This window comes from Centrocercus urophasianus, unplaced genomic scaffold (genome assembly GCF_019232065.1).
Source record: "Centrocercus urophasianus isolate 14NV4802_14NV808 unplaced genomic scaffold, USGS_Curo_1.0 seq_40, whole genome shotgun sequence".
NCBI classification, from domain to species: Eukaryota; Metazoa; Chordata; class Aves; order Galliformes; family Phasianidae; genus Centrocercus; species Centrocercus urophasianus.
Window position 1 is genome coordinate 4693077 of NW_024884978.1, and position 25212 is coordinate 4718288.

Consider the following 25212-nt stretch of genomic DNA (forward strand, 5'->3'; position numbering starts at 1 on the left):
AAAAGAAAAGAAAAGAAAAGAAAAGAAAAGAAAAGAAAAGAAAAGAAAAGAAAAGAAAAAGAAAGCACTCTTAATTTAAACCTTTCCTATCGGACCAGAATGCTCAGAAATGGTTTTCTGTCTGACAGCCACTGAGAAACTGCCCCAGATGTCCATTAACTCCAGGCTGAACACAAGCTGGCTATTGTATCTGAGACACAGACTGCACGGCTGCCAAGCCACTTTAAGGCTTGCATTAACTCTTACTTAAACTAGGCAAAGGACTTGAATTGTTGAGCGTAAAAATACAAGTGGCCAGGAAACAAAAATTCTGTCGTTAAAAATAAATAAATAAAAATTCAGACTTGAAAATTCAGCTGAATTATCCCCAGGAACGAAAGAGGAGCCCATTCAAAAGCACACGGAAGCACAGCTGGCCCCACGGCTGCCCCAGATCCTGCGCGGGCGAGGAGGTACTGAGTGCAGGGCAGGGAGCTGCACGCTGCTGCTCCGCTCCTGTTCTCCCGGGGGCTCTGGCAGGGGACGGTGCCTAAAGCACTGCAGTAGCAGAGTTCCATACAAATCACTTGCTCCCAAGCCCGGACTGCTGAGGACGAGGCTGCCACGTATGCTCCACACCGCAGGGGCTCTGCTGAGTTATTGTCTTTTTTTAATCTGGGAATTTGAAAACTGCCTTTCTTACCAAGCTGGAGCTGCTCTCATGGAGCTGCTGTAAATCAGTGCTCCAGAAGCGTATGCTCCAACACTCCAGCAGCCACTCCAACCTGAAGCCACACACTGGGTCGGGACATGACATGAAGTTTCAAGGCCATCTATCCTGACAAACCAGTTAAACGTTGCTAAATACCCTTCAATCAGCAGTCGGGTTATAGGACTCCACCCTGGAGAACAAACACCAGCAGTGGGGGCCAAGGGGACCAGCTCTGGGACTCCTGCCATTCCAGCTCCTGCCCTCCCCTGCCTTTGCCTGTCCTGCACTCTGCCCCAGTAAGCAGAACAGGTGAGATGCTGATGGCAGCCAGCCCTGCCTGCAGGCAGGAACCCCCACTGTGTGCTGCTGCGTTGCAGGGCTTTCTTCAGGTTTGCTGCTGAAAGAGTTGCTATCCAACTTCAGCACATTAGACACGCGACTCCTCAGCTCACAGCTCTGTGCTGCAAGATTAGAGGTCCTCGATACAGCTTCCCAGCAGGTCAGGGGTCTCCTGGGGCCAGAAAGCTATCATCAGTAGAGCATTCTGCTGATCAGTTAAGAACAGCACTTACACAGCCCTTGCAGCAGCCCTCCATCGTACCCACAGCTCCAGCCACAGTCCCTGTGTAAGTGTGACCTCTGTGCAGCCGGGCTGACGTGCAGATGACCAGCTAAACCCTTAACCTCAATTTAAAGGACAGTATTCAACAGGGAAAGTTCTGAGCAACATTAAATCTGCTCTAGTGCTTAGTATTTCCTCTTACGCTTTCCCCTCTGGAAAAGAACACCACTCTTGAAAAAACCATTCTTAAAACTGATAATGCCTACAAGGGAAAGAACGGAACAAAGCAATATATCTTGGGCTTCTTGCACATCACCCCTTACAGGCTTCAAAGAAAGAGAGGAACAAACCACCTAAAGCCAGGCTGAAAAACAGAAGCAGAGAGATTTCTGCCCATCCCTTTCCCAAGCTCCAACAGTGATACTAAGACGAAGACAAGTAGTGGCTCTGGTCCTGGTTTTAAGACCAAACCAGCTCCTACTGACCAGAGAAGAGTAAAATCATAGTGCCTTACACAGGTTTATGCCAGCCCTCAGCTGCTGCCGCGGTCCTGCTGCTCACACAGCTCACAACAGAGAGCTTCCAGCCCTTGGGAAGGCTTCCACCTTCTGTACCCAAACAGTTATCTTCACTGAGCGGAAAAAATAATCTGTGTTTTTTTCCAAGAATTCTATATAGCAGGAAGAACTGCAGAAGTGAGGGAAAACACAAATTCGTTCTTTATCTGATGGGAAGGTGAAGGCTGCCGTGCTGATGTCATTCACACCACACACAAGGTTAACACGTGTCGTGCCACTGATTGTCTGCTGCTTATCGCTGGTCGGAAGGTTATTTAAGATTAAAAAGGAGATTGGAAAGCTGACTGCAAAGATACGCAGGCAAATGGAAATGAATAACTGAAACTCTTCCCTGCAGCAAATAAAGATGAAATGGTGCCTCTTGCAGAAGTGACTGACGGTGAGAACTCCGACGCAGACAAGTCTCCCTGCCCTCCACATCCCACCCGTGAGTCCCACCTGCACAGCCTGGCAGAGGAACCCCGATGGCCTCCTCCCCAGCACAAGGCCTGCTCCAAACACAGCAGAATTACCAGGGCTCATGCTCAGCCACAGCACAGGCTGTGTGTGTGTGCTCTCTCAGCCCTGCTGCCTCCCCTCCCACTTCCAGCTGTTATCCACCCCTCTCTTTGGTCCTTGCTGCTAAGATCCTCAGTCCTCACTTGAGAGCACAGACGCAAGCAAGCTCCCTGCTCCACTTCTGTGCAAGGCTGCCAGTTTCAAACAGTCTTTTCAGAGCAAGATTATCCATTTACTTCTCCAAAGGAACAGTTTCACCCTTATGCACAGAAAGAGTGAACGCTTTGTTCGTCCGAAGCAGCTGTTGCACAGCTCAACTCCTTCATGTGCCACACAAACCTTTTTTCCTTTTCAAACGGGGCACAAGGTAAGGATGTTCTTCACTGCAACACTGGAGCAATTCTGCCTGGGGCTGAAAGCAGTGAGGGTTAAGCAGTACTGCAATAACCAGGAAGGGCTTTTTTTTGTTTACAAAACATTGCAATATCTATCCATGCTAGTGCAGCACCACTGCCACGTGTGGCACCACGGTGAGGAAACGCTGCTCACACCCTTCCGACTGGTTTCTCTTCCCTTCTCCTTTAAGGGGAGGTTGCCCATCAGTGCTGCGAAGCCAAAAAATCCAAAGAGAAAATAAAAGATGGGATCAGGTGAGTGTGGAGCAGGGAAATGCCCATCACAGAAACCAGAGGCGAGGCAGAGCCCTCCTGGAATGCTGCTCTTGCCCAACGAATGGCACGCACAGCTTCCACCCAATACCAGCTAAACAATGTGAGCATAAAGTTTAACACTTGATTTTCAACACTTGTAAATCCCATATTTCTGAAAGAACTGTGTTTATCCACGATCTGTACAAACATCCTGTGAGTGAATCCGCCCAGCAAGTGCTGACTGGAAGAGGAGCACCGATGGTAAAGAACTGCTGTGAGGCAGCAGCGGCTCCACTGCAAAATGCTCCCAGGAAATGCACTGCAAATATCCCACAGAGGCAGGGCTGCACAGGGCCACACAGAGCTTCCATCTGGAAAGCAAATTTTTGGAAGTCACCAACATGTAAGCAAGGGGAACCATCTCTGCACTGGGGTGGGAGGAAAAAAAAGGAAAAAAATACAGATAAAATAGCATTGTACCAGTACCAAATTTCCATTAGACAGCTTAATATTGGTTAATTTGTTTCTCCAGAAGACATCCTGCTTTTTCAGAGGAGACAAAAGCCCAAAGTTTCTAAATGCTTTTTGTTCTGCTCTCATTCCCCTCTCTGCAATAGAAACCAACATCCAGAACACGGAGAATTTTTTGCTTTGTCTTCCCCACGTTTCCAAATGTACTAAAAGAGCAAAACAAAAAAGGAAGAAAACTACACTAGTAACAGGAGGGGGGAATTCCAGGAGCCATCAGTCAGCTGGGGTCAAAAGGAGAGGGGCTGAGCAAGAAATGATGACCACGCATTGTTTAATTGCGTAAGCATCAAATGCGTTTCTGTGCTCTCAAAAAGCTCAGAGAAGAAAAATGAATTGCTTCTGAAACAGAATGACTTTGCAATTGGAAACAACTCCTGTGAAATATTTGTTGTCCTCCCCTTCCGTCATTCCCCACCGCGCTCCGGTTCAAAGCCTCGTGACACCAGCACGCGTTGTCACCACCGAGGATCCCAGCCTTCCTGTGCCACGGCTGCCCCAGGCACCAGGGGACGAGCTGCCAGCTCCAGGCACAGCGCTGCCAGCCTGGCACACAGATGTGTCCCCTGGCAGACTGCTGGCTGCCTGCCCGCTCTGCTATAACGTGATGGGTAATGGCCCGTCAACCCACAGCCCTGCCGGGAGACAAACGGCCATGAGCTCACTGGAAAAATATTAACCATTCCATAGGTTTCTCAAATGAGGGTTTTGTTTTTTTTTAATTACATTTTAAACAGTAAGAGCCTTTTCATTTTAATATATTACAAACGCACGTAGAAGGGAAAGGGATCTTCAGCGGCATAGCAATTTGTACAGCAGGTGGGAGAGCCCCATCCTGAAATGCTTTAGACTCTTAACCGCAATCATTAAAGCAGCTCCACTCCAAGGATCTCCTCAGAAAGCCATACTTTGTCCCAGCTCTCACTCCCATGCAGCTCCCAAGCCCTGGACTCCTCTGCCTGCTCATCTGCTGGCCACATCACTGCAGAACTGCCACCAGGGAGGAGCAGCTGGGCTGAAAGCTGAAGAACCTACTGGACCTCGGGATCTGCTACAGGCACCGAGTCCCCCTGCGGGGCTCAAGTCGCAGCCCAAGCACAAGGAGCCCTCACCAACCTCCAGCAGGCTCCCAGCCCCACAGCACCTGCTCCCCCTCAAGGCATCCTCTGCTTTTCCTGCCCCACGCTCCAAGAAGCACGAGGGAAGGAAGGAGAGGCAGCGCCTGCTGTCCAAAAAGCCTTTGGGAAGCACTGCCCACAACGCAGGCAGACTGCCTGACCTGCCAGCATGCTGCTTTGAAGAAAATGGCAAATACTGATTTCCTATAAAAACACGAGCAATCACATTTACACACTGTACTGAAATGAATGTCACTCTCATGAGCTTCATTAATTGACACTGCCATTGAAGGATGCCATAAATTATTGACATTGGCAGCTTTCACTGGTGCTGTTTTGCTCACAAGTTCCAAACGCAGACTTCGTCTTTCCAGACAGATTTGAAGACAGCCTGTCCTTTACAGAGAAGGATAACAGCTCCTTGCTAACACTCCAGATCTAAGGACAAATATTTATACTGCTGTTAACACTGCAGAATTAGATGCCCAATCCTTTGTTCCAAGTCAGATCAAGAATCCTAACACCCTTTGAGGATTTAAGTTTGAGTGCTTAATTGCTTTTTCAGGATGAAGAATTCAGGATGCTACCAGCAGAACCACCCTCAGTAAGAGTAACTTCACAGACCAGGTGCCTGAAGAGACCACTCCAGTTACCTATTTGAATCTCTCAGGTAGTACAAGACAGAACACAGATAACTGATGTGACAGTTTGTGGTTTATGTAAGTGGGACTCTGTTATCTCAAAGTGGGTACAGTAAACAACGATCACGTGGAGATCTGTAACACCTTGAAGGATCTATAAATGCTGTTGCTCATTACAGCACGGCAGGAGAAGCTGACAGATAAAGAAGAGCTGCTGTGGACCAGGCTGCCCTGCTGCCAAGTCCTCTCACCTGCTGCTGCTGCAACCAGCCTCGCTGATACTGCAACAGAAGAACTGAAATGCCATGTTTTAATATTCATTCAGGGCCACACAACAAAATGTTTGGTGGGGTTTTTTCTTATTTTTTAAAATGAAGTTATGCATGTGTTCCAAGCAGTACTTTTTTGGCATCTCCCTTGAAAGAAGCATTTTTCTCCTCCCACACCTACCCTAAGTCATCTTGAAATAAAAAAAAGAGGAAAAAACCCACATTTAAGCGTGGCACACGAGGAAGCAAGGAGGGAAACCAGGCAGAGAGGAGAAGTGCAGTGCTTTGAGCCAGGGGAGCTGCATTTCCAGGGAGCAGCACGACCTGCAGCCCAAACCCTCCAAAATGTCATAGAATGACTCAGACCAAAGGACTGTACGCAAACCCAGGGGTTGATGGGGTGCCTGTGCTCCCATATAGCAGGCAATTTGGAGGTGTTGTTTACTTTAGAAAATTGCTGCAATTTCCTGTAGAATTACTCAAGAGTCTGTGGATGAAGAATGAGACAGCACTTCTCGTGGGACAGACGCCTGTCAGGAGGGCAAGGCACACGCACAGCTGGGGAGGCTGGGAGCTGTGGGCCAAGCAGGGCCAAAGGGGCCCGGACCTCACTGTCAGCGACCACAAGGCACGGCCTCTCACTTGAGGCACCGCATCGCTTTGTGCTCCCATTTCCTCTTTATGCTGATAAAAACAAAGGACAGAAGCTGCTGTTCCAGCCTGGGCGCAGACTGCAGTGTTCATGCAGCCCATCATTGCAGCAACCCCTGAGCACCGCACAGCACCGAGCGCTTTGCCCTCACAACACTCACACAACCATTTCGCACCCGCAGCCTCAGAGCCACAGCCAGGCAGCGCGCCTTTACAAAGGAAAGCAATCTGGTTTTCTAAGCTCGTGTTGCTTCCTTGGCCAAAATTCACATTTCCAACGGAATTCTCCTTAAGAGAGCACTGCATTCACCTCTGAGAGGAACCGCTCACGTCGTACGTAAGCATGAAGGTGAGTAACTCTGCAGTGTCTGCTTCTGCAGGACAGATCTGCGCCACGCTAATCGCCCCAGCATTCCAGCAGTGAGTGTGTGACACAATAAAACAGGAGGCAATTGTGGACAACAGCAAATAGGACGCTATCACACGCACCTCTTCCCAACAGCATTCAGAACGGGAACATTGCCAGGAAATATTAACCATTAACTGCAGATGCTTAACTGAAGAATATCGAGCATTTCTAAGTGTGACGAGATCGCCCACGGTGTAAATGAAGTTCTAGTTGTTTCTTTCATACGTGGAATAGCCTGGATTTGTGTTGGTGACTTGCTGACTGCATGTTCAACAGGTGAAGCAGTAGCTAGAAGGCACTTCTATTATGACCTACAGTGTTTTCTGCAGTTTCTTATTTCCAAATTGGGTTGAACAGGAAATTATTTTGCCTCTGTGCAAGCACAAAAGCCAACCCTCACATTCCCAGCAAAAACCCCCGCCTTGCAGAAGGCCCTGAATCCTTAACACTTCTGGTAAGCCCAACATGCCGAGATCAATCAATTTCTGTTAAAGGCTGATTGAGCTCAACCTAAACATCTCTGTGGGCTAATTCTGAGCTGTTTGGTTTTGATCCTGACCTCCCCTCAATAGAACACTGTCACAGAGAGTTTAAACTTCAAAACAAATAAATGTTTGAATCAGAAGATCAAGTTTCCTCTTGCTCTAAACAGGTTCAAAATTGACATCAGTACATTACTCAGCTTCCAAAAACACCCAAAGTCAACTGGTCAAAATATGGGGAAAGAACCTAAGTTCACCAGCCATGAAAAAGCAAACATTATTACTGATTCATGTTTTATCAGTCCTGATCTGCACCACAAGGCTGAACACCCTCAGCACACACGCACAATAAGTGCCTTTCGTCGCCTCTGCCCTCTTCAAGCAGATACAGCAACGTCTAAATTTATGAGCATTCTGCCCATTATTCAGCACCAGCTCACCGTGCTGTAATTAATGTCAAACACTGCACTGCGAGGCACCAGCAACAAGTCTGACCTCTGTCCTTGGATAGGACTCTTCCCTACAGCCCAAAATCCAGGTACACAGACTAAGATGGTGATAAATCAAAAGGTAACCTGGCTGAAACGTGTTTCTATTGCAGGAGTAACTGGAATAAAGGACTGCGTCTTCGCGGCACGGAATCACATTGAGCTGAAAGCTCACAGCAACCAGAATATTTTGTCAAAAGAACACAACACATCCTGTTGCATCTCAAGCTGCTGTTGGACTTGGATGCAGCAATGATGGGGAAAACATAGCCAGAACAGTCCCACCCAGCCCTGAGATTACAAGACAAGCTGAACACTGCCAAAACCCAGTGAAGTGTGACTGCGCTCCTACAGCGAGTGCTGAAGGGACAAATTCTGCAGTCGGTGAGCAGTGCTCCCCAAAGGAAGTCCCCCATGTGCCTCAGGGCACATTACCTTTCCATCACTTCCTGCAAATCTAGCATCAAACATCTAGCATCTGGCAACGTCCCAGAGGAGGTACTGCCCTGAGGACAGCATGAGACAGCTCAGCTCAGCACAGGGTACCACGGAACTGCTGCACGAAGAGCAGAATGACATCTCCATACACTGCACAGCTGCAGGAACGCTTTGCATGAGCACAGCAGGAGCTGGCTGGAGGGCTCAGGATGCAGCAGCAGCGCCAGCACAGCCCCACGTGAAGGTGAGAGGAGCTCCTGCGGCAGCCGGCAGCAGCAAGCAGCAGTCTGCCTGCGCTCGTTCCTGCTCTGTGTGTACAGTAAAAGTGAGAGGAAAATAAGACTTGTTTGAGCAAGCTCACCCGTACCCACCGCGTGTACCAGTGAGTGCGTGAAGCGCTTGAAAGCAAACCTGAGATGGAACAAAAACCAAACCAATGGGCTTAAGGCAATTCAAAAGTAACTTTGAGACAGATCTGGAGCGAGGACGAGTTCTGTGGAGGCAAAGCTCCGCAGCAGGACCCGCAGCCAGCTGTGAGAGCTGCTCTGCAACAGCTTCCTCGCAGTGACCACACGCGTCCATCATCAGCCATCCTTCATTCATTCGGACTTCACTCAAAAAGTCCGTGCGGGGAAAAGCAGCCCGCAGAGCGGGGAGGGGCGGCGAGAAGCGGAGCGGCAGCTCCTGTAGTGCTCCTGTAAAGCTCCCGTAAAGTTCCCGTAAAGTTCCCGTAAAACTTCCGCTCGCCCCGCGCACCGTCCCGCACGCCGCTCACAGCCCCATGCAGCGCTGCCGGCCCGTCGCCTTCCCAGCGCCTCCGCGGCCCGCGACCACCCTGGGCAGAACAAAGCGCGGCTCGGTGCGTGCGGAGCCGGCACATCGGGGGGGACCCGCAGCGGAGCGCCCGACCGACTTCTCCTTCAAAGGGAGCGGGACGGGCGGCACCGCGCTGCTTACCCAGAAGCGGGACCCGCAGAACGCTTCCATGGCTGCGGCGGAGCGGAATGGAACGGAATGGAACGGAACCTCCTCTGGGCCGCGCCAGGCAGCGGGAGCGGGCGTTGCCGGCCGGGGGCTGGGAGCTCCTTGCCCGCCCCGCCCCGCCCCGTTCCTCCCGGCGGCGAGAGGCACCACGCCGCCCTCGTCCCGCGGAGCTCCGCTCGCACCGCCTCCGCGGGGCCGCCCCGGGCTGCGCGCTGCCCCCCATGCCGTGCGGGGCGGCCGAGGCCCCCCTGGAGGGCGGAACTCCGCTTGGCAGCGCCTCTCAGCCGCTCCCGGGGCGGCCCGTTGCCGGCTCTCTCGCGGCAGAGCACCGAAGTCAACCCGCTGCCTGCCCGGCTCTGGGGTTTCCCTGCTGTCCGCCCGCCCCCTCCAGCTGCCGTTGATGTGTTGCGGCTGCTCGGCTCTCCGCCCGCAGTGCGGGAGCCCCAGGGCCGATCTGAGGCCGCCTCCAGCCGCGCTGCCCGGCGCGGCGCGGCGCAGCTCCGGGGCCGAGGGTGCGCGGTGCCGGGCGGTGGGATCTCAGATGCTGGCCTCGGTTCCCTTTGTTTTAGTTTTGTTTTTTTCCTGCCTGGCTGCAGCCTTCACTTCCCTCGAGTATCCCGACCATAGAATTGCTACGGCTGGAAATGACCGGCAAGGACACCGAGACCCCCCCAAACCCACCCCCACTGACTGTGTCCCCCAGCACCACAGATCAGGAGTTAAGGGCTCTCAGACTACACGTAAGCCCGGCCACTCCAGCATCTATCTCCATCCACTTCCTACACGCTGACTGCATCCTCTGAGACGTGAGATTAAACCAGTGGCACAGACCTGTTATAAAAGCTTCCAGTCAATACATTTTGCATGCATGCGTAACCAGATGATTTTGCAGTGCACCTTGGACACAAGCTGCTTTTTACTTCCTCCTGATGCGTGAGCACTGTTTGCTTTCCTCTTGGGCAGGACTTCAGCATGAGTGGCCACCCAGCACTGGCTGTATGTGAGCTTTGAGCTGCAGCATCTGCCCAACATCACCGTGCTGCCCGAAACACGCTGCCCTCACCAACTGCTGAAGAGTTCCAGCATCCGTAGGGAAGAGCCACGAAGCAGAGTGCAGCATCAAAACCTCTCAGCAGAGGGGAGAGATGGAAAACCCATGAATGCTGCATCTCCAAGTCTTTTCCTCTCTTAGCAAAACATTCTGCTCTTTTTTTTCCTCTTTTTTTTTTTTTTTTCCTGGACCACCAAAGACGCAGCAAAGCACTGCAGGCAGCAATGTGCTTCTATCAGCAGTGCTGAGCGTCTGCCACAGCCGTGTCTGTGATGAAGCCGAGGGACGCAGTTCTAATTGCTGTAGGAATCACTGTCCTTATTACTGGAGGAAGGTCTTGCCCACCGTTAGCTTCTCAGATGGTTGCCTGTAAGACTGAAGATCTCAGACAGATAAAAGCTGATCATCCCAACCGCGTCCCAGCCCTCCGAAGGAGTGTGAGAGGAGCCCTGGGTGGCTGTGTGAGCAGGATCTGCCCAGGACACCGCATTCTCCTTGCAAACCTTACACTGAAACTTTTGTTCAGCACTCAGAATTGCACCAAGGGAAGTTCAAAGGAAAGGCAGTACAGATGGGAGGTCCTCTGTGCTTCCTGAAACCACGGCCCCACAGTGCGGGGAGCTTAAAAGCCTGCCCGGAATTAAGATCGGCTTTAGCATTATGGGATGTCACAGGTACAAAGGTACTGCAGGAACAGCCATTGTAGGCATTGTGTACAGGAGGGGAGAGGTTCATTTTAACAGCATACTTTACAGCTCATTGATATGTGCTACATGCATTAATCCCTAATTAAGATACTGACTCAGTGGAATTCCTCCACCGCATACAGAGAAAGGAGCTGTGGTAGGTTTTGCCCTGGGTCTTGTAGGATTCAAAATGAAGGGGCCCCAGCCAACCTGCCTCTTGCCTGGTGTCCCTGTTCACAGTGGCAGCCTCTGCCTTCAGCAGCAGCTCGTGCTGCTAAGCAGGGTGGTTCTGGTGAGCACCGCACCTGCCAGACCCTGGGCCCTTCAGGACAGACCCTGCGGCCTGGCGCTGACTTTGCAAGGCAGTTATGGACTTCCAGGGGCAGCCTGGCAAAAAAAAGAAAAGGCAGAAATGAAAGAAACATTAAACTTTCAGCAAGAAGAGATAGGGATAGGCTTAGAAGCAAAGCAGAGGCTGAAGCACGGTTGCAGGCAGCTCACTGTGTTCTGTTTCCTTTTGGTGATGGGAAGGAAGGCAGATGTACCTTGAGTACATCATCACTCGTGTGACATTCCCCAGAGTTCAAACTGGCTGTGAGTATGAAATGGCACTTCTGTGTGAATATCATGGAGGTCACGAACTCACCTCTTCTCACTGTACAGTTATTCCTGGGAGTGGCAAGATCAGATCTGAGCTCATTCATAAATGTATTTGCATCCTCCTTGCCATGGCAGCTGCATGCTAAAAGCACTTTTCACCTGCTAACTTGTAGGGCAGGAGCTCAGCCAGTGCAATCACAAAGGCCCTAAGAGGCACACCTAGAGGCTATAAAGCTGGCTGATTGCTGGGGGCAGGAAAGAAGGGAACCTGGGAGCAAAGCTGCTTGTGTAAATGCAGCGCCTGCATCTCTGCAAACCCTCATCTCGTTCTGAGTTGCAAAGCCCTAAAAGCAAAAGGAAGCGTGATCTTTTCTCAAAGAAATGAGTATAAAGGACGTAGTGCTGGGGAGGGATGAGCTCTGGAAGTTGCAGTTTTGCAGTTTCTTGACTCTGAATGCCACCTCAATTCTCTGCCTGGAAGGGCAGAATAATGGGGATTTACAATAAACTCTGTTTAAAGTCAACACCTCATGAGGAGATCTTGGGTTTCTTTACACAAAAGGCCGTTGGCGTTCCCCTGGCTGGAGTCAGAGGTGGCCCTTCCCTGGGGAGCCAGCACAGGAGTGGGGAGCACACCTCACGTGGCCTCAAATTGCATTGAAAAACCCTCCTGTTAGCTCTGGGGTGAGGTGGGTCAGGGCATCAAGGTTCTGTTCAGAGAGAAGAGGTGCACGTGTGACTCTTCCAGGATGCCACATGTAAAACCATCTTTCCCTCTTACACGAGCGCTCCTGCATTGCACGCTGCAAGTGATGAGCAGAAGAAGCCAGGCATGCTGGCAACCACCCAGCTCCCCCCGCAATGCTCCTGGAGCTGCTCTAGCCGGAAGCAGCTGAACTCTGAATGCAGTTTGTCACCCTGTCACCTCTTAGGTAATTTCACATAGTTTTAAGTGAGCAAAGAGATTAATCAAGCCAGTGACAGGCGAGCACACCTCAGTTTGTGGGCGGTATGGTTGCAGAAGGAGATTAGAGCGACCAACAATCAACCCAGACAAACAGCATGTGGGCTTATTGCCACCAAGACACAAACTGTCCTACCCCAGCCCCCAAACACACTTGCCAGAGGTTATCCTCTCCCCCTGGCAACTTGGCCAGCCCCAAAGCCTCTCCTAGTTTTCATGGGCTGGAGCAATGCTGAATTTCACCCCAAAATGGACACAAGAGAGGCTGCGGGAACGCTGCTGCAAACAGAGTCCTGCTGTGCAGGAATGGAATTGTCAGCAGCCCTTGGCCGTGCTGAGATGGTGACACCTGGCAGATCTGCACCGCCTGCCCCGCTCTGCTCTCCGCTCTGCACTCCATCCACTGCAGCTCTTTGCTTTGTGGAACGGTTCCATGTTAACTCCTTCCTGATCTGCCCCACAACAGCTGGGATCTGCCTTTGGTTTCCATAAAGTAACTGTTTGTACAGCATGTCATCAGAGGTTTAACCATCATTTCCATTTTTCCAGCTGGAGCTGCAGGGGTCTTTAGCTGCATCATTTGCAGTATTAAATGCATATGGAAATATTCTCTATTCGGGACCTTGAGAGCCGTCCAATCGTATCACCCAGTGATTTAAGCAACAATAGAAAACGCCAGAGGGTGTTGTGTTATTACAGCGCTGTAAACATCTCCAGGCATAGCATGCGGCTGTAGGACAACAGGAAAACCCACCCTTAAGCTCCAATAATCCTCACAGGCGGAAACCCCCGCGAGGCAGTGACCGACCGTACCGGAGAACGGCCCGAACCCATCAGCCGCAACCGGAGCTCAGGTGCAGCCTCGGCCCGCAGCCAGCCCAGCGCCGGCGCCGCCATCAAATGACGGGCAAAGCAGCACAGCCGGCCAGCAGCGAGCGTCCTGTCGAGCCCCGCGCCCCGCTCCTGCCGCTCGGCCGCTGCTCGGGGGGCCCCGGGGTCGACCCACGAGGCGCTGCCGTCTCGCTGGCCCTGCGCATCAGTCTGGCTTGGGCAGCGCGGCAAGGCGAGACGTCCTTCCTCTCCTCTTGCCCTGGGAAGTGGTTATCCGTGCAGAGGCTGGAAAACTCCGATGAAATAAAACCCTGCTGAAATAAAAGCACTTCTTTTTACTTTTTAAATTGCGCTTCTGCGATACCGAGCTGGGAAAGAAGGGGCTCCCGGGCAGCAGAGCCGGCAGCCGCGGCCGTGCCCGCTAGGTGGCAGCAGAGCGCCGCCTCGCGCCGCCCCCCCGTGGCCCCGGGCGGGCGGTGACGGAAGGGTTCCGGGCGCGTGGCTTCCAAATGCTTTTTTTCCTACCTGTTTTTTTCTTTCTTTCTTTTTCAGGTGCTCGTACGAGTACAGACTGCGTCTGAGATCGTTGGTGTGTCTTGGTTTGTGTCTCTGAACACCTGAGAGACAGAACCTGCATTTCTCATGCAGATGCTGACGGGGCTTGGCAGAGCACACACTGCTTCCAGAAAGGAGGACAGCGGCCAGACTGGCTTTGCTGCAGGGTCTGAGCCAGACAAATATTCATTTTAAGCGCTGCTCCCCAGGATGCAGCCACCACCACACGAGGCACAGCCCGGCTCCGTGCAGTGCACAGCCTGCTCACCAAACAGCAGCAAAACGCCGTGCCCAGGCTCTGGCAACTTGGGAGCATGTCTGCAAGTGCCAGGGTGGGAGCCCTCTGAAACCCACAAGCACAGATCAGCGAGAAAGTTTCTCATAGGGAATATTCAGAAAAACAGTAAAAGAATTCCTCTCCAAAGATCCTCTGAAACCCTGCATTAGGAATAGGAGATTTTAACTCTCCCAACAAGGAAACTTTGATTTCCTCCCACCTCACCTGTGCACGGAGAGCAGCCAAGGGCTCCCACTGCTTTACAGCCCAGCCCCACTGCTGGGGGTCAGCACAGCACCGGGCACACAGCTCACCTCCCGGCCCCGCTCTGCACTGCTGCGCACGGGAGTTTGCACAGCTCCACTGTTTCCCTTTGTTAAAGGGATAAATTCATCCCTCTTGTGACCATGTGGGCACTGGAGCTGCTGGGCACGGGGTTTGTCCCTCTGCAGGCCCCAGCTCCTTGCCTCCTTCCCTGCAGAGCCCAAACAGGTTTAGGGCCAAACTGTTCTGCTGGAGCCCCAGTGATGTCCGGGTGCCGCCCTGCAGCTCCTGGGTGGCACCAGCACCTCCTGCTTTGCAAGGAGCCCAAATCACTGCAGGAGCGATGGAGCAGAGCCTGCTGTGCGTCAGGCTGCAAACGCTGCCTTCAACTTCATGTCTGCAGCTGCCGTGCAGCACCCACAGGTAAATCATTGCCAGAAATTTGATGGGTCCAAATGCCACAGAACAACATCATCATCATCAACAACAACGACAAAAGGAAGTGCACGTTTATTTTCTTTTCAAAAGCTTTTAATAGGACACATTTGTTTTTGTCATTTGTAAAGATTTACACTCATTTTTTGTCTTTTTTTTCTTTTTGTAAAAAGGAACTTTTGAACCCGATTTTGCCCACGAATACCACCTTTTGTTGCCCTGACCATCAGACCTCGTCTTGGCCTCTATACCTGATACAGTATAACAATATATTAACTAGTAAATACAAAGTTCTATCATATACACTAGGTTGTTACAGACGTTGCAACGGTGCCGTGCCTACTCTAGTCACCTGGTGTAATAGTGTACATGGGTTATTAGAGCCAGAGGGGCAGAAAAGGGGAGACTGGGGCTTAGCCTAATTTACAACCGTAACACTTTTTCCTTGAACACGCCTTGTGCTGAGTGCAATCCACAGAAGTCAAAAACAGCGTTTTCTTCACCCTCCTCCAAAACACCTGCAATACCAACGGCCTGGAACCGAGCTAGAAAAGTCAGTCCTATGTGCAAGGGGCTGCAAAACTGGAATCGGCATTGCTCCACACACATCCGCAGTCTCTGCTTCCTCCCATGTCAGCCTGGCAGTGGCAGAACGCCGTCCTCCCGTCTGCCTACAGTAAATCCACAGTATAAAGTGCTGGTGTGCTTGAAGGAGCTGATAGCGACGCGACTGCTGTGCCCCCGGCACGGGCTGAGCTCTGGGGGTGGGAGGTTCATGGAGTGACAGGAACGGCACTGCGATACCACAAACCTCGGCTGGGTTAGTGCAGATAACCGCGGCCTGGACGCAGCTCTGCGCTGCGCTACAGCAGGTCCGGCTCCAGGGTTATGGAAGGGGAAGCAGAGATGGAGCTGCTCCTGTTCCCAAGATGCTACGCAGGCTTTTAACAATTTCTCTATAGATTTCTACAAAAATATAAAAAAATCTATCAACAGAACCGTCCTACGGAATTCCTGTGGATTTTGTACATTTTGTTTAAAAAAAGTCAAATTCTATAAAACCCCCCCGCAGGTATTTAAAATTCTCTTAAGATTATTGCACACACTGCAGTACATCGGAGTCTGTTTTTCAAAAGGGCGCCTAGAAAAAACGCGTCTGCTTTAGAAAACAAACTATTTTACACAGATCTCCTTTCCTGAACGCGTCACCATGCGGCATTTTTATCGGCTGGTCTTTGCTGAATATTCACGTGCAATGTGAACTTTTTGCTGCTCACACAAACCGCGTCAGGGGGCGAAAGCCCAAAGCTGGACAAGAGAGCAGCCTTTGGGTGCTGCTGTGCTTGGGGCCGAACGCTTGGATCAACGTCACTTCAGCGCTTTGTGCCGCAGCGATGGTTAAGGAATGGGGTCAGCAATGTCGTATTTTCCCAAATTATTCAGCAAATGCGAAAGGAAAAGGCTGTGCTCATTAGGAGCGTAAGACCAAAAAGGGATTAAGAATATTTCCCAGGCTTAGCGCACTGTAATTTTATTGTTTCCTTAAATGTGAGCTGGGGAAGAACTGAGGAAAGGTTTGTTTGAAGTCACCGCCCCAAACGGGCTCTGCTCTGGGCTGGGCACCGGTGGGTTTGGGCTCACAGCACACAGGGGAACCAACCCGGCTGTGGCCCTGCCTGCAGCACAGCATGCTGAGCACGCAGCCCTGCGTTCTATGGGGCGCAGACGGTGCTTGCGGAGGAAAGTTCCTCAGGTGGGACTAAAGGAGCTCAAACCCAACACAGGCTTGTGCGGGTTCAAGGAGAGAAGCTAACAAAGTCTCCCTGCGAGGGCTGCAGCTGGTTGCATACTGACAGCCGTGCCTCCGAGGCCCTGTTTAGCCCACACCTCACCCCCATCTGGGGAGTCCTCTCAGCTCCACGTCTGCCTCCTGTCAGCCCTGTGAGCAGCGGGCTGAGGCACACAGGGCGTCCCCAGCATCCCCATGGCTTCTGGCTCTGCCAGCAGCACAGAACGGACCGCTTGGAGGTGGCTGACACTAAGGAGGGCTATGAAGGACACATGAAGGACTATGAAGGCTTCCATTTCCGCACGCTTTGCAGCACAAAGTTGCTGCTTACGGACTTCACTAGGGTGGAAATAAAACTTCCATCAGGTTCTTCACGTGAATTAACTCCAGCAGTGACAGGAAAAACTTCTGCTGAAAACCAACAAACATTTTGGTACCGACAAGACCTCCTCACACGCGCTCTGTAAGACAACTTGCCAACTGCAGCAGGCCTCCCTTCTGTTCAACAGCAATTTCAAACAATGACTTAAGGACCTCAGCACGGCTCTCAGCAGGGCAGTGGGGCAACGGGCTGCACTGCAGAAACAGCCCGAGACACCGCGCTGCTGAGCAGGCCCTGCAGGCAGCTGTGCTGGCTTCCCGAGGCAGACAGCAAAACCATCACCGATGATCACGGATGTGATGCCGTGAGTCACCCGCAGACGATCCAGAACTCCAAAACAGCCCATTCCAAGTCAGCACCGCGCAGCTCCCGCCTGCAGCTCGGCCGGCTCTGCGCTCCCAGCCCTCGGCGCTGCACGCTCCTGCTTCGTGCACTTGCTTTTCCTCTGGATGCCGATTTTATGCAAGAGTGGGAATTCATTTTGTCAGAAAAGAACGCTACCGCATTTTTGTGTTCTCCAGAAAATGACTCGAGTCCAAGGGGAAAAATAAATTACATTAAATAATTCTTATTTACTGCTGACTGTAGGATACGTTTCCTCCGTAATGCACTAATTGGCTACATTTTGTGCTTTGCAAAACAAAATGAAACCCAAACGAAACAAAAGAAAAAAAAGAGAAGGGATCAAATATATATTTTTAAGGTTAAAATGTTCATATAAACCCACTTGATCTCAGAAATATTCTGAGACACATAAAATAGAGGAAAATCAAACGAGTCTTTAGTCACAAAATGTACTACATCTCGCAATACTAGATTCAATTAATTTAATAAAATATAATATACATATAGATTCTGCACATTGTATTGCTTTTACCTAAGCAGAACGTATGCTTAAGTAAGCGTGATATAGGTTAACCCCTCCTTTAACCAGCTGGTTCTTTAATCCTTCTTTGGAAATATTTTACCCAGTGCCATTTTGGAATACAGTTCTTTTTTCGTTTGTTTTCCTTTTTTCTGATTTGTTTTTCTATTACATGACAGGAAGAAAACATTTGGCACCAACAGAAAAGTAACTCAGGGCTCCATCTCCTTCTGATCAAAGGAAAAGCTAGGAAGTGTCAACAAGTCTTTCTTTGGGGTAGGAGATGCTGACATGCTGTCTGGAAGCAACGAATCCCCAATATCCATCGAGTCCTTGGAATCGCAGGACGGAGCGCGCCGCCTCAGGCAGGTGTCTCCTCCGGCAGGTGAGATGCTGTGAGGTCCTCTGGGCAGCAAGCCTTGTTCGCTGGGTGGGTCTATAGATATACACGGAGGACTCAGTTTTTTCTTCTGCCGAGTTCCTTGCAAGCCTTCCATTTCACTTACCACTTGACTTATGAAGCCAGAGGAGCTAGATGTGGAATGGTGCTCAGGGCTGTTTTCCATGGAGCAGATTTCTATCGAATGTCTCCTTTGATCATCCAACCAAGAGGGTGGTTTTTTTAGAAGACCTTGGGTGTCAACACTGTGGTATTTCTTCAGGTCCTTCAACGTAACACTGCCGGTATTGCCAATGCTCCTCTTAGGAGTGAGAGGCTGTGCCTCTGAACAGGCACTCGAGGCTGTGCAAGTTTCAGAAGGGAAGGGCTCCGAGGAGCTGTTTGTTTCAGACACTTCTTGGTCCACTGAGTCTCCAGGCGTCTCCTGATAAGAGTCCGCACGAGCACACGATGCTGGTGCCTGCTTTGAAACGTTATATTGATTGTGGGAATGCTGCTGTGTGTGAATGCTTGCCCGGCTCCACGCAGCCAAATCTTCTCCTTCTGAGGGGGTCGGAGCAGCTGGTGACTCCTCCTGGGGCGTGCTGGGGATATCGGGGTCGGGGAGCTCACTCAGCTCGGCGGGGAGGTTCTCCTTGCTGTCCGAAGAGTCGTTCCTTATGGCCATCTGCACAGAGTGTCGGGAGGAGGGGAGTTGCCAGATGGGAGAGACAGACCAAACAAAGATTAGTACAGGCAAGGCACAGCATTCACAGGGCATGCAGCTCTGCTGGAGATACCCCAGTGTGGACCCGCTGGTTCCTACAGTGATATGTGGGCTTATCCCTGTGCAAGAGACAGCAGATTTTGGCCCTTTATTCTTCATAAGTGGTTGACCTTCATCTTTCCCCTGGAAGGATGCAGGACTGCAAAACAGAATGCCCCCAGCCAAACCTACCAGCATCCTGGTTATCCAAAGGATGAGGGTCTATGGCAAACTCCTTTGAAATCTTAGGGGCACAAACAGGAGTGGGAGAGGGAAGATGTGCAAGGGAACCTGTGCATTCCTTTCTCCAGCTCAGGCGATGCTGAGGGCATGGAGCAAGATCCCCAGAGCCACCAACACCAGAGCAGCCACGTCTGTGCCCACCCCAGGTGGCAGCACAAGTCCACCTTTGGGACAGCTTTGTCCCGTGCAGGCACCACAACTCTGCACCACCTTAGACAGGGGAGCTTGAAGAGAGCTGCAGAAGCTGGACTAGGGCATCTGTAGTTACTTCTACCTATTCTGACAGCCCAGACTTCCTAAGGCACATTTTAACTTGGTTGTTTTGAGCCATATGCAACATCGGTGCTTGCTGGCCAAGAGTGCCTACGGCGTGGCTTGAAGGCTTTGCAGTTCCTCTGCACTGCATCCCTTGCCAAAAAGGATTATAAATCAGCCCCATTAACCGGCCCTTAAAGGCAGTGTCTCGGTTTGAGATGATTCTTAAATTATCTTAAAGATTAAAATCTTCATCAAGAAATTTGGAGGAAATGCCTCCAGCTGGTCTCAGCCCTTTAGAGGAGTGCAAGGAGATGAAATTCCTCATTTTAAGGAGTGCTTTTGTGACAAATTGCCCCCAAAACGATCTCAGGATTTTTATAAAAGCTGTCCCATGAGGACTGCTTGAGCCAAATGATCTCTGTTCAGGCAAAGCTCTCCTCAGCTGCAGCACAGACATACGTGCACACAGCAGCACTGCTCTCACACCTGCGCAGTGCCTTCCTTTGTTGTCTGTGAGAGAACATTCAATATGCCAAATCACTTTGTCCAATGCCAGCTAACAATCCCTTCTAGTCACAGTTTCACAGCCTCACGCTGGTAACCAACCACACCTGAGAGCGGAGCTCATTCTGCACTCCTCGAAGCCAACAGAGTTAAGGAGTGTTTGGGGGCAGGAATCACATTCACATCCTGGGAAGGGAAACAGAGCACCAAAAAGCAGAACACGGCTGCAAAAAGTAATTCTTGTCATTACTTTTGCTTGTACACCAACCTGTGTTGCGCACAAAGGGCAGTGCCGGTTCTTTCTGTCCCTACAGCCTCTGTGGCAGCTGTTAGCAGTAACTGTTGGTGGAAATGTCTTATTGGTTTGTTCCACGACAGAAGGACCCTATGCCATCCCAATGGTGCGTCCACCCCCAGTGAGGTTACACCACGGGCACGCAGTCCTGGAGCCAGAAAATCAATGTAGTTTTAGGTTCAGGTAGAATTTCCCTGGAGAACAGCATCTGAGCAGTGCCAAGGAGCACGTTCCTTGCGGGAGCTTGGCTCTGTGTTCACCCAAAGCATCTCACAGCTTCGTCTGTGCGTGCATTGCTAATTGCCAAACATTCCAGTCTAAATGGAGTGTTACTGGGGGGACTGTCCACCCTACAGCACGCTGGAGGGGAAGGGAGGTGAAACACACGTGTCAGTGGTGGAGGAAAGTGCACGGACCAGGGATGTGGTGGACAAGATTTATCTAAGCACAAATTTAGGACAGGAGAGGGGACAACAGGGAAGGGAGAGGAGAGAAAAAGAAAAAAGAAATGAAAATCAGAATTACATGCAGTGTAAGTAACAATAAGGAAAAATGGGTACTGCAAATCAAACTGCATTGCTGGCTTGAGCTACAGGGATGTGCCAGCAGCACATCAGTGTGGGCAGCAACAGGAGCCAAGCGGGAGCATCTGAGCATCACAACTGCTGTGAACAGCAAAGAGAGTTTGCTTCTTCAGAGACAAAGTTTCACGATGCACGGCCACCTAGATCACAACTAACTCCAACAGAAATCAAGTCTGTGGCCAGAACCCACTACTATTCTACTCCTATTAATGGTGCTACACGAGAGCAAGCACAAGGCAACAGCTTACTGGTGTTCAGGGGATGCGGATGGCCCACAGACCTGCCTGCTCACCACCCAAAGTTCCCTATCCGAAGCTCACCAGCCCAAAGCTTTTTTCTTCCTGAAAGGTCACTCCAAGAGCGTGCTGATGCCACTGCACGAGCAGGAAGAGGAGGGAGGGGCATAAATTGATTTAAATGTATGAAGGGGTTTAGAAGGAGAAGCCTTCAGAAAAGTGAACAAAATTAGGCCGAGAGAGATGGCTAACAGGGTAATTTATTCTAGAGAGATCAATTGAAAAAGATGGGTCTGTTATTCATTAGAAAGCAAGAGAGAGTGGTTATGAACTGGAATCATGACATCAATTAGTTTCCCTATTAGCAGTGACTGGGGGAGCTGGCCAGCCCTCCGCAAAGAAGACATGCTAGGAATTTCTTATGTCAATTTAGCATTGCAGACTAATGTAATTGTTAATCTTGGTACTCTGCATTCATTTTTAGAGCTTAATGAATCAACTGTCTAATTTGTCAATGTTGATTAAAAGATGAAAGAAGTGGGAACATTTTCACGCAGTAAAGAAGATATTTTTGAAAAAATCAAACTGATGTATTCTGTGCAGATGAAATAGGACACAAAACTCTTGAAGAAAGCAGACCATGGGGATCAGATGCACCAACAGCACAATGAAATGTGCTTTAAAATGTGAGAGTGAAGCACAAGTTTAAGTACTCCACTAAAAAGGACGAATTTAAAGTCGTGTTTCCAATCAGGCAGACTGGAATCTGCGATTACATCTCTCAGATCTTTGGTTGAATCAGAACTTAAATCAATGCCAGGCAAAATAACCGAGATAAAACCAGTTACAAAATAGAACAAGTTCTGTTTTGCATATACTCAACCTTTTCAAAAGCACGTAGGAGATTTGAAAGGATCCTAATTTCCAATTCTTGCTGTAAATACAACGTGCTTTCCATGGTGGCTTTGCACGCAGTGAGGTGCCCTGTAAGCAATTTCCCCCTTTCAAGAATTGAGAGGAGTGAGAGGAAGGGCAGCCTGGGATGGAGCCTGCAGTCACCGTGTCCTTCCAAGCACTGAGAACATCACAGCAGTGAAGAATTAGTTCCTTAACCCCAACAAGGCCCTGGGGAGCGTTTGGCTGCAGTTATGAAGAGACCCAAAGAAATGAAGTGCAAACATTGCGGGGAACCTTCAGGCACGTTGCCAGAGGAGATGCTGCACAGTGCTCACATCCTTTGGAGGCTCCTGGATGGCTTTCACATCAAAACCCATCAACCTTTTCGTTATTTCTGCAGGAGAATTACAGTTCTCCTGAGGTTTCTCTGTGAACCCTTCATGAATTTAAAGCGTGGGTAACCTGGAAACACAGCAGTACAAAACCCAAGCAAGTTGGTGGCCCTGGTTCTGCTTACCTGCCTGCGGAGCAGCCTCTCTGCAGAAGGGGAGTGCATGGGGGCGGCCGCCGGGGCTTTTCCCTCCCTGACCAATGGATCGCGAGCTCTCACGTGGTGGAAATGGTCTTTTGGAATTTGCAGGAGAGAGCTGGTGTCTGCTGGCTGCGACTGCACCGACGCCTTTGAACCTTGCAGGAGGAAGAAAAGAGAGGAATGTGACGCGTCCCCCTGTGACTGCTGCCCTGTCTCAGGGTCCTGTCGGAGGAAACCCCTTTGCACCCCAGAGACAGGCGCAGTAGGAGCGCTCAATTCAACAAGCAGCTCTCCATGGTTGGAAAAAACTCCCACCTATTAATAAGTTATTCCAAAATAGTCTATTATTTCATTTTTCTTGGCGTTTTCCCCCGATCCAGCTGGGACCAGCTCCCGTAAAGAACAGGAGATGATGAACTAGAAGTTCATCTGGAATGGCAACATCCACATCCCTGCGAGGGCCAACGACTGCAGGCACCCGCACATCTCAGCCCTGCAGGGATGTGCCCCTGAGAGGTTCTGGAAAGGATGTCCCCAAACCAGAGCGCACGCAGAGTGTGCCTGCACTGATCCCAACACCACACAGATGCTGGGACTCACATGGCAGCAAAGTGACCTGGCAGCAAGCAAGGCTGGCTTTGCAGCGCAGCCCTGGAGAAGGAAACGGGCACTGTGTGGCCTCCTTCTGACCCTCGTTGGTTGCTTGCTGCTTCTTCTGAAAGGTCTGAAGCTCTGCGAGCTCCCCCCCACAGCCTCAACATTTTTCAAAACAATTCATTTAACCTGGACCGAATCCCAGAGAATCTCATTTGTCCTGGAATCTTTCCCAGAACAACAGCCCCATTACGAAGGAGTATTCAAACAAATACCTCCTGCGAGCGCCAGTGTTTCTGACAACAAAACCTTTCTCAGCTTGAAATATTGTGGCTCGGTTGCGGTGATTTATTAGAGGCGACTGGCACCTTTTGCTGTCTTCACAGCACTTTGCAATATTACAGACAGTGAACAGGTGGGGTGACCTGCCCTGTCCCAGCAGCGGTGACATTGCAGAGGGAACAGGACGAGGTGCACGTGCCAAGATTTGGGCACCGTACCCAACTCGGAGCACTTCGGCGCCATCCAGGCAACTGGAATTTCACCAGCAGGAGAAAAATGCAGAAGCTTTGACTGCTCGGCAGAGTTGTGAACAAGACAGATGTCAGCTTTACCTTTCCAAAACGCTTCTCCTATGTGGTACCGTTTTTCCAGTGGTGCTCCAGGGAGCAATGCCTACCTCAGCAAGCCGGGGCTGCTCAGGGAGCCTGGTGGAACTGAGAAGTGCTGCCTTGAAATGGGACCCAGAAATTACCCCCTTTTTGTTCTTGACATAATTCTTGCTCTAGACAGGACGAACGTGTCCAAATTAAGGGTCAGTAGCGCAGCACTAGGAACTCTTTCTGCAGCAAACAGGATTTTCTGTATGGCCAGGGACTGTGATTTCTTGGCTGTCACAGAGAGCCATACATGCCGGCTCCACCAAAGGTACAGGAGCTCCACTCTTGCTTTCAGTGGGATTTGACCAGGATTTCAGCCTCAACTTTTGCATTATGAACAGACAGATTCCTCAGAGGACAGCCCTTGACCTTGAGAACTGTGTGTTGTGGCAGTGATTCCTCACAACTCCAGATTCAGCTTCCTCCATCGCATCCACATTTTCTTTCTGCTTTCATTCTGTTCAACAGCCGCTATTCATCCGAGTTCTTATTACTATGCAAATTTCAACATCTTATTTCTAATCTGCTCAAATCTCCCAGCATTCTGAACAGGGCTGAACTGATGTTCTGCTCTCAGGCTTTCCAATGACGCTACTTGTAAAAACTTCTCTGCCTTATCTGCGACAAACGCGTGGAACAACGGCCTCCCAGGAGCAAAGCTGAGCGCAGGAGGCAGCCGTGCGGCACTGGGGGGCAGCCCCACAGCTGGAGGTGCGGCGATGAGAGGCAGCTGCAGGCGCAGGTGCACACAGAGCCCTCGGTGCCTGCAGCACGCTGCACCTAAGAACACCTCAGCTTGTCTCCGAGGCGTGCATCCCAACCCCACAGCCCGACAAGGACGATCCTACGCACCCCCACCCACCGAGATCTCTCTCTGTTCAGCACGTTTAAGTTTGTTTTGCAGGCACTGAGAGACACCATCTTCCCTTCTTTCACAGAACTCCTGCACAGAGCTTTCAGAGCCTGCTGCAACAGGCACTGCAGCAAACAAGCACACAGACGTATCGCTCTGCAGGAGCTTCTGCCCAAAGGAGGCAGATGGAGCTTAGGCAGCAGCCGACAAGCTCAGCCATCCTACAGCTCTGCGAGCTCTGCAGGGCCGCTCCACAGGTCCGGACACACAGACAGGAAACAGAGCCCACCTTGGTATCCCCGAGCTCAGAGAACCCCATTGCACCACGGTGCAGAGCCCCACGGCCGCGGGAGGCGCAGCCATACCTGAGTGCGCTTTGCGCTGCGCCGGGCTGCCGTGGCGCAGGGAGGTGATGCTGGGCCGGCAGCGCGGCTGGGCCGCGTGGAACATGTAGCTGTCGTTGGGCAGGGAGTGCGTGCGGCCCACCGACGGCTTCCTGACGCTCAGCAGGTCCTGGCAGGGGGACGGCGTCAGCGCGGCGTCCCTGCAGCGCAGCTCGGCCTACGGGAGAGAGGCAGTGAGGGAGCAGCAAGGCCGCGCCGTCAGAGCAGCGCCCAGAGACGCGAGCGACAGCCATTGCAACCATGTGGCACGATGGGCATGCACATGGCCGGGATGCACGGGTGGCACAAATGGAGCTACTGGGAAGCTAAACCCCTCCTTCGC

General features: G+C 51.1%; 2 protein-coding genes across 3 annotated transcripts in view; both read right to left on the reverse strand.

Annotated features, from left to right (window-relative positions):
* The window catches only part of ABCC3 (ATP binding cassette subfamily C member 3), a 42694-nt gene extending 33627 nt beyond the window's left edge, over positions 1-9067 (reverse strand). Inside the window, exon 1 of one of the 2 annotated variants that reach the window (XM_042832865.1) lies at positions 8961-9066. In XM_042832865.1, the coding sequence (XP_042688799.1) occupies positions 8961-8990 (30 nt within the window). In that variant the 5' untranslated portion in view covers positions 8991-9066. Of the gene's footprint in view, positions 1-8960 lie in introns of both variants that reach the window. The other variant, XM_042832866.1, reaches the window with a different exon arrangement.
* An 8159-nt stretch (positions 9068-17226) lies between these two features.
* CACNA1G (calcium voltage-gated channel subunit alpha1 G) overlaps positions 17227-25212 on the reverse strand; it is an 80935-nt gene continuing 72949 nt past the window's right edge. The window contains exons 35-37 of the mRNA XM_042832988.1: positions 24852-25047; positions 22366-22535; positions 17227-18753 (exon numbers count right to left, since the gene is read on the reverse strand). Coding sequence (XP_042688922.1) covers positions 17899-18753; positions 22366-22535; positions 24852-25047 — 1221 coding nt within the window. The 3' untranslated portion in view covers positions 17227-17898. The remainder of the gene's footprint in view (positions 18754-22365; positions 22536-24851; positions 25048-25212) is intronic.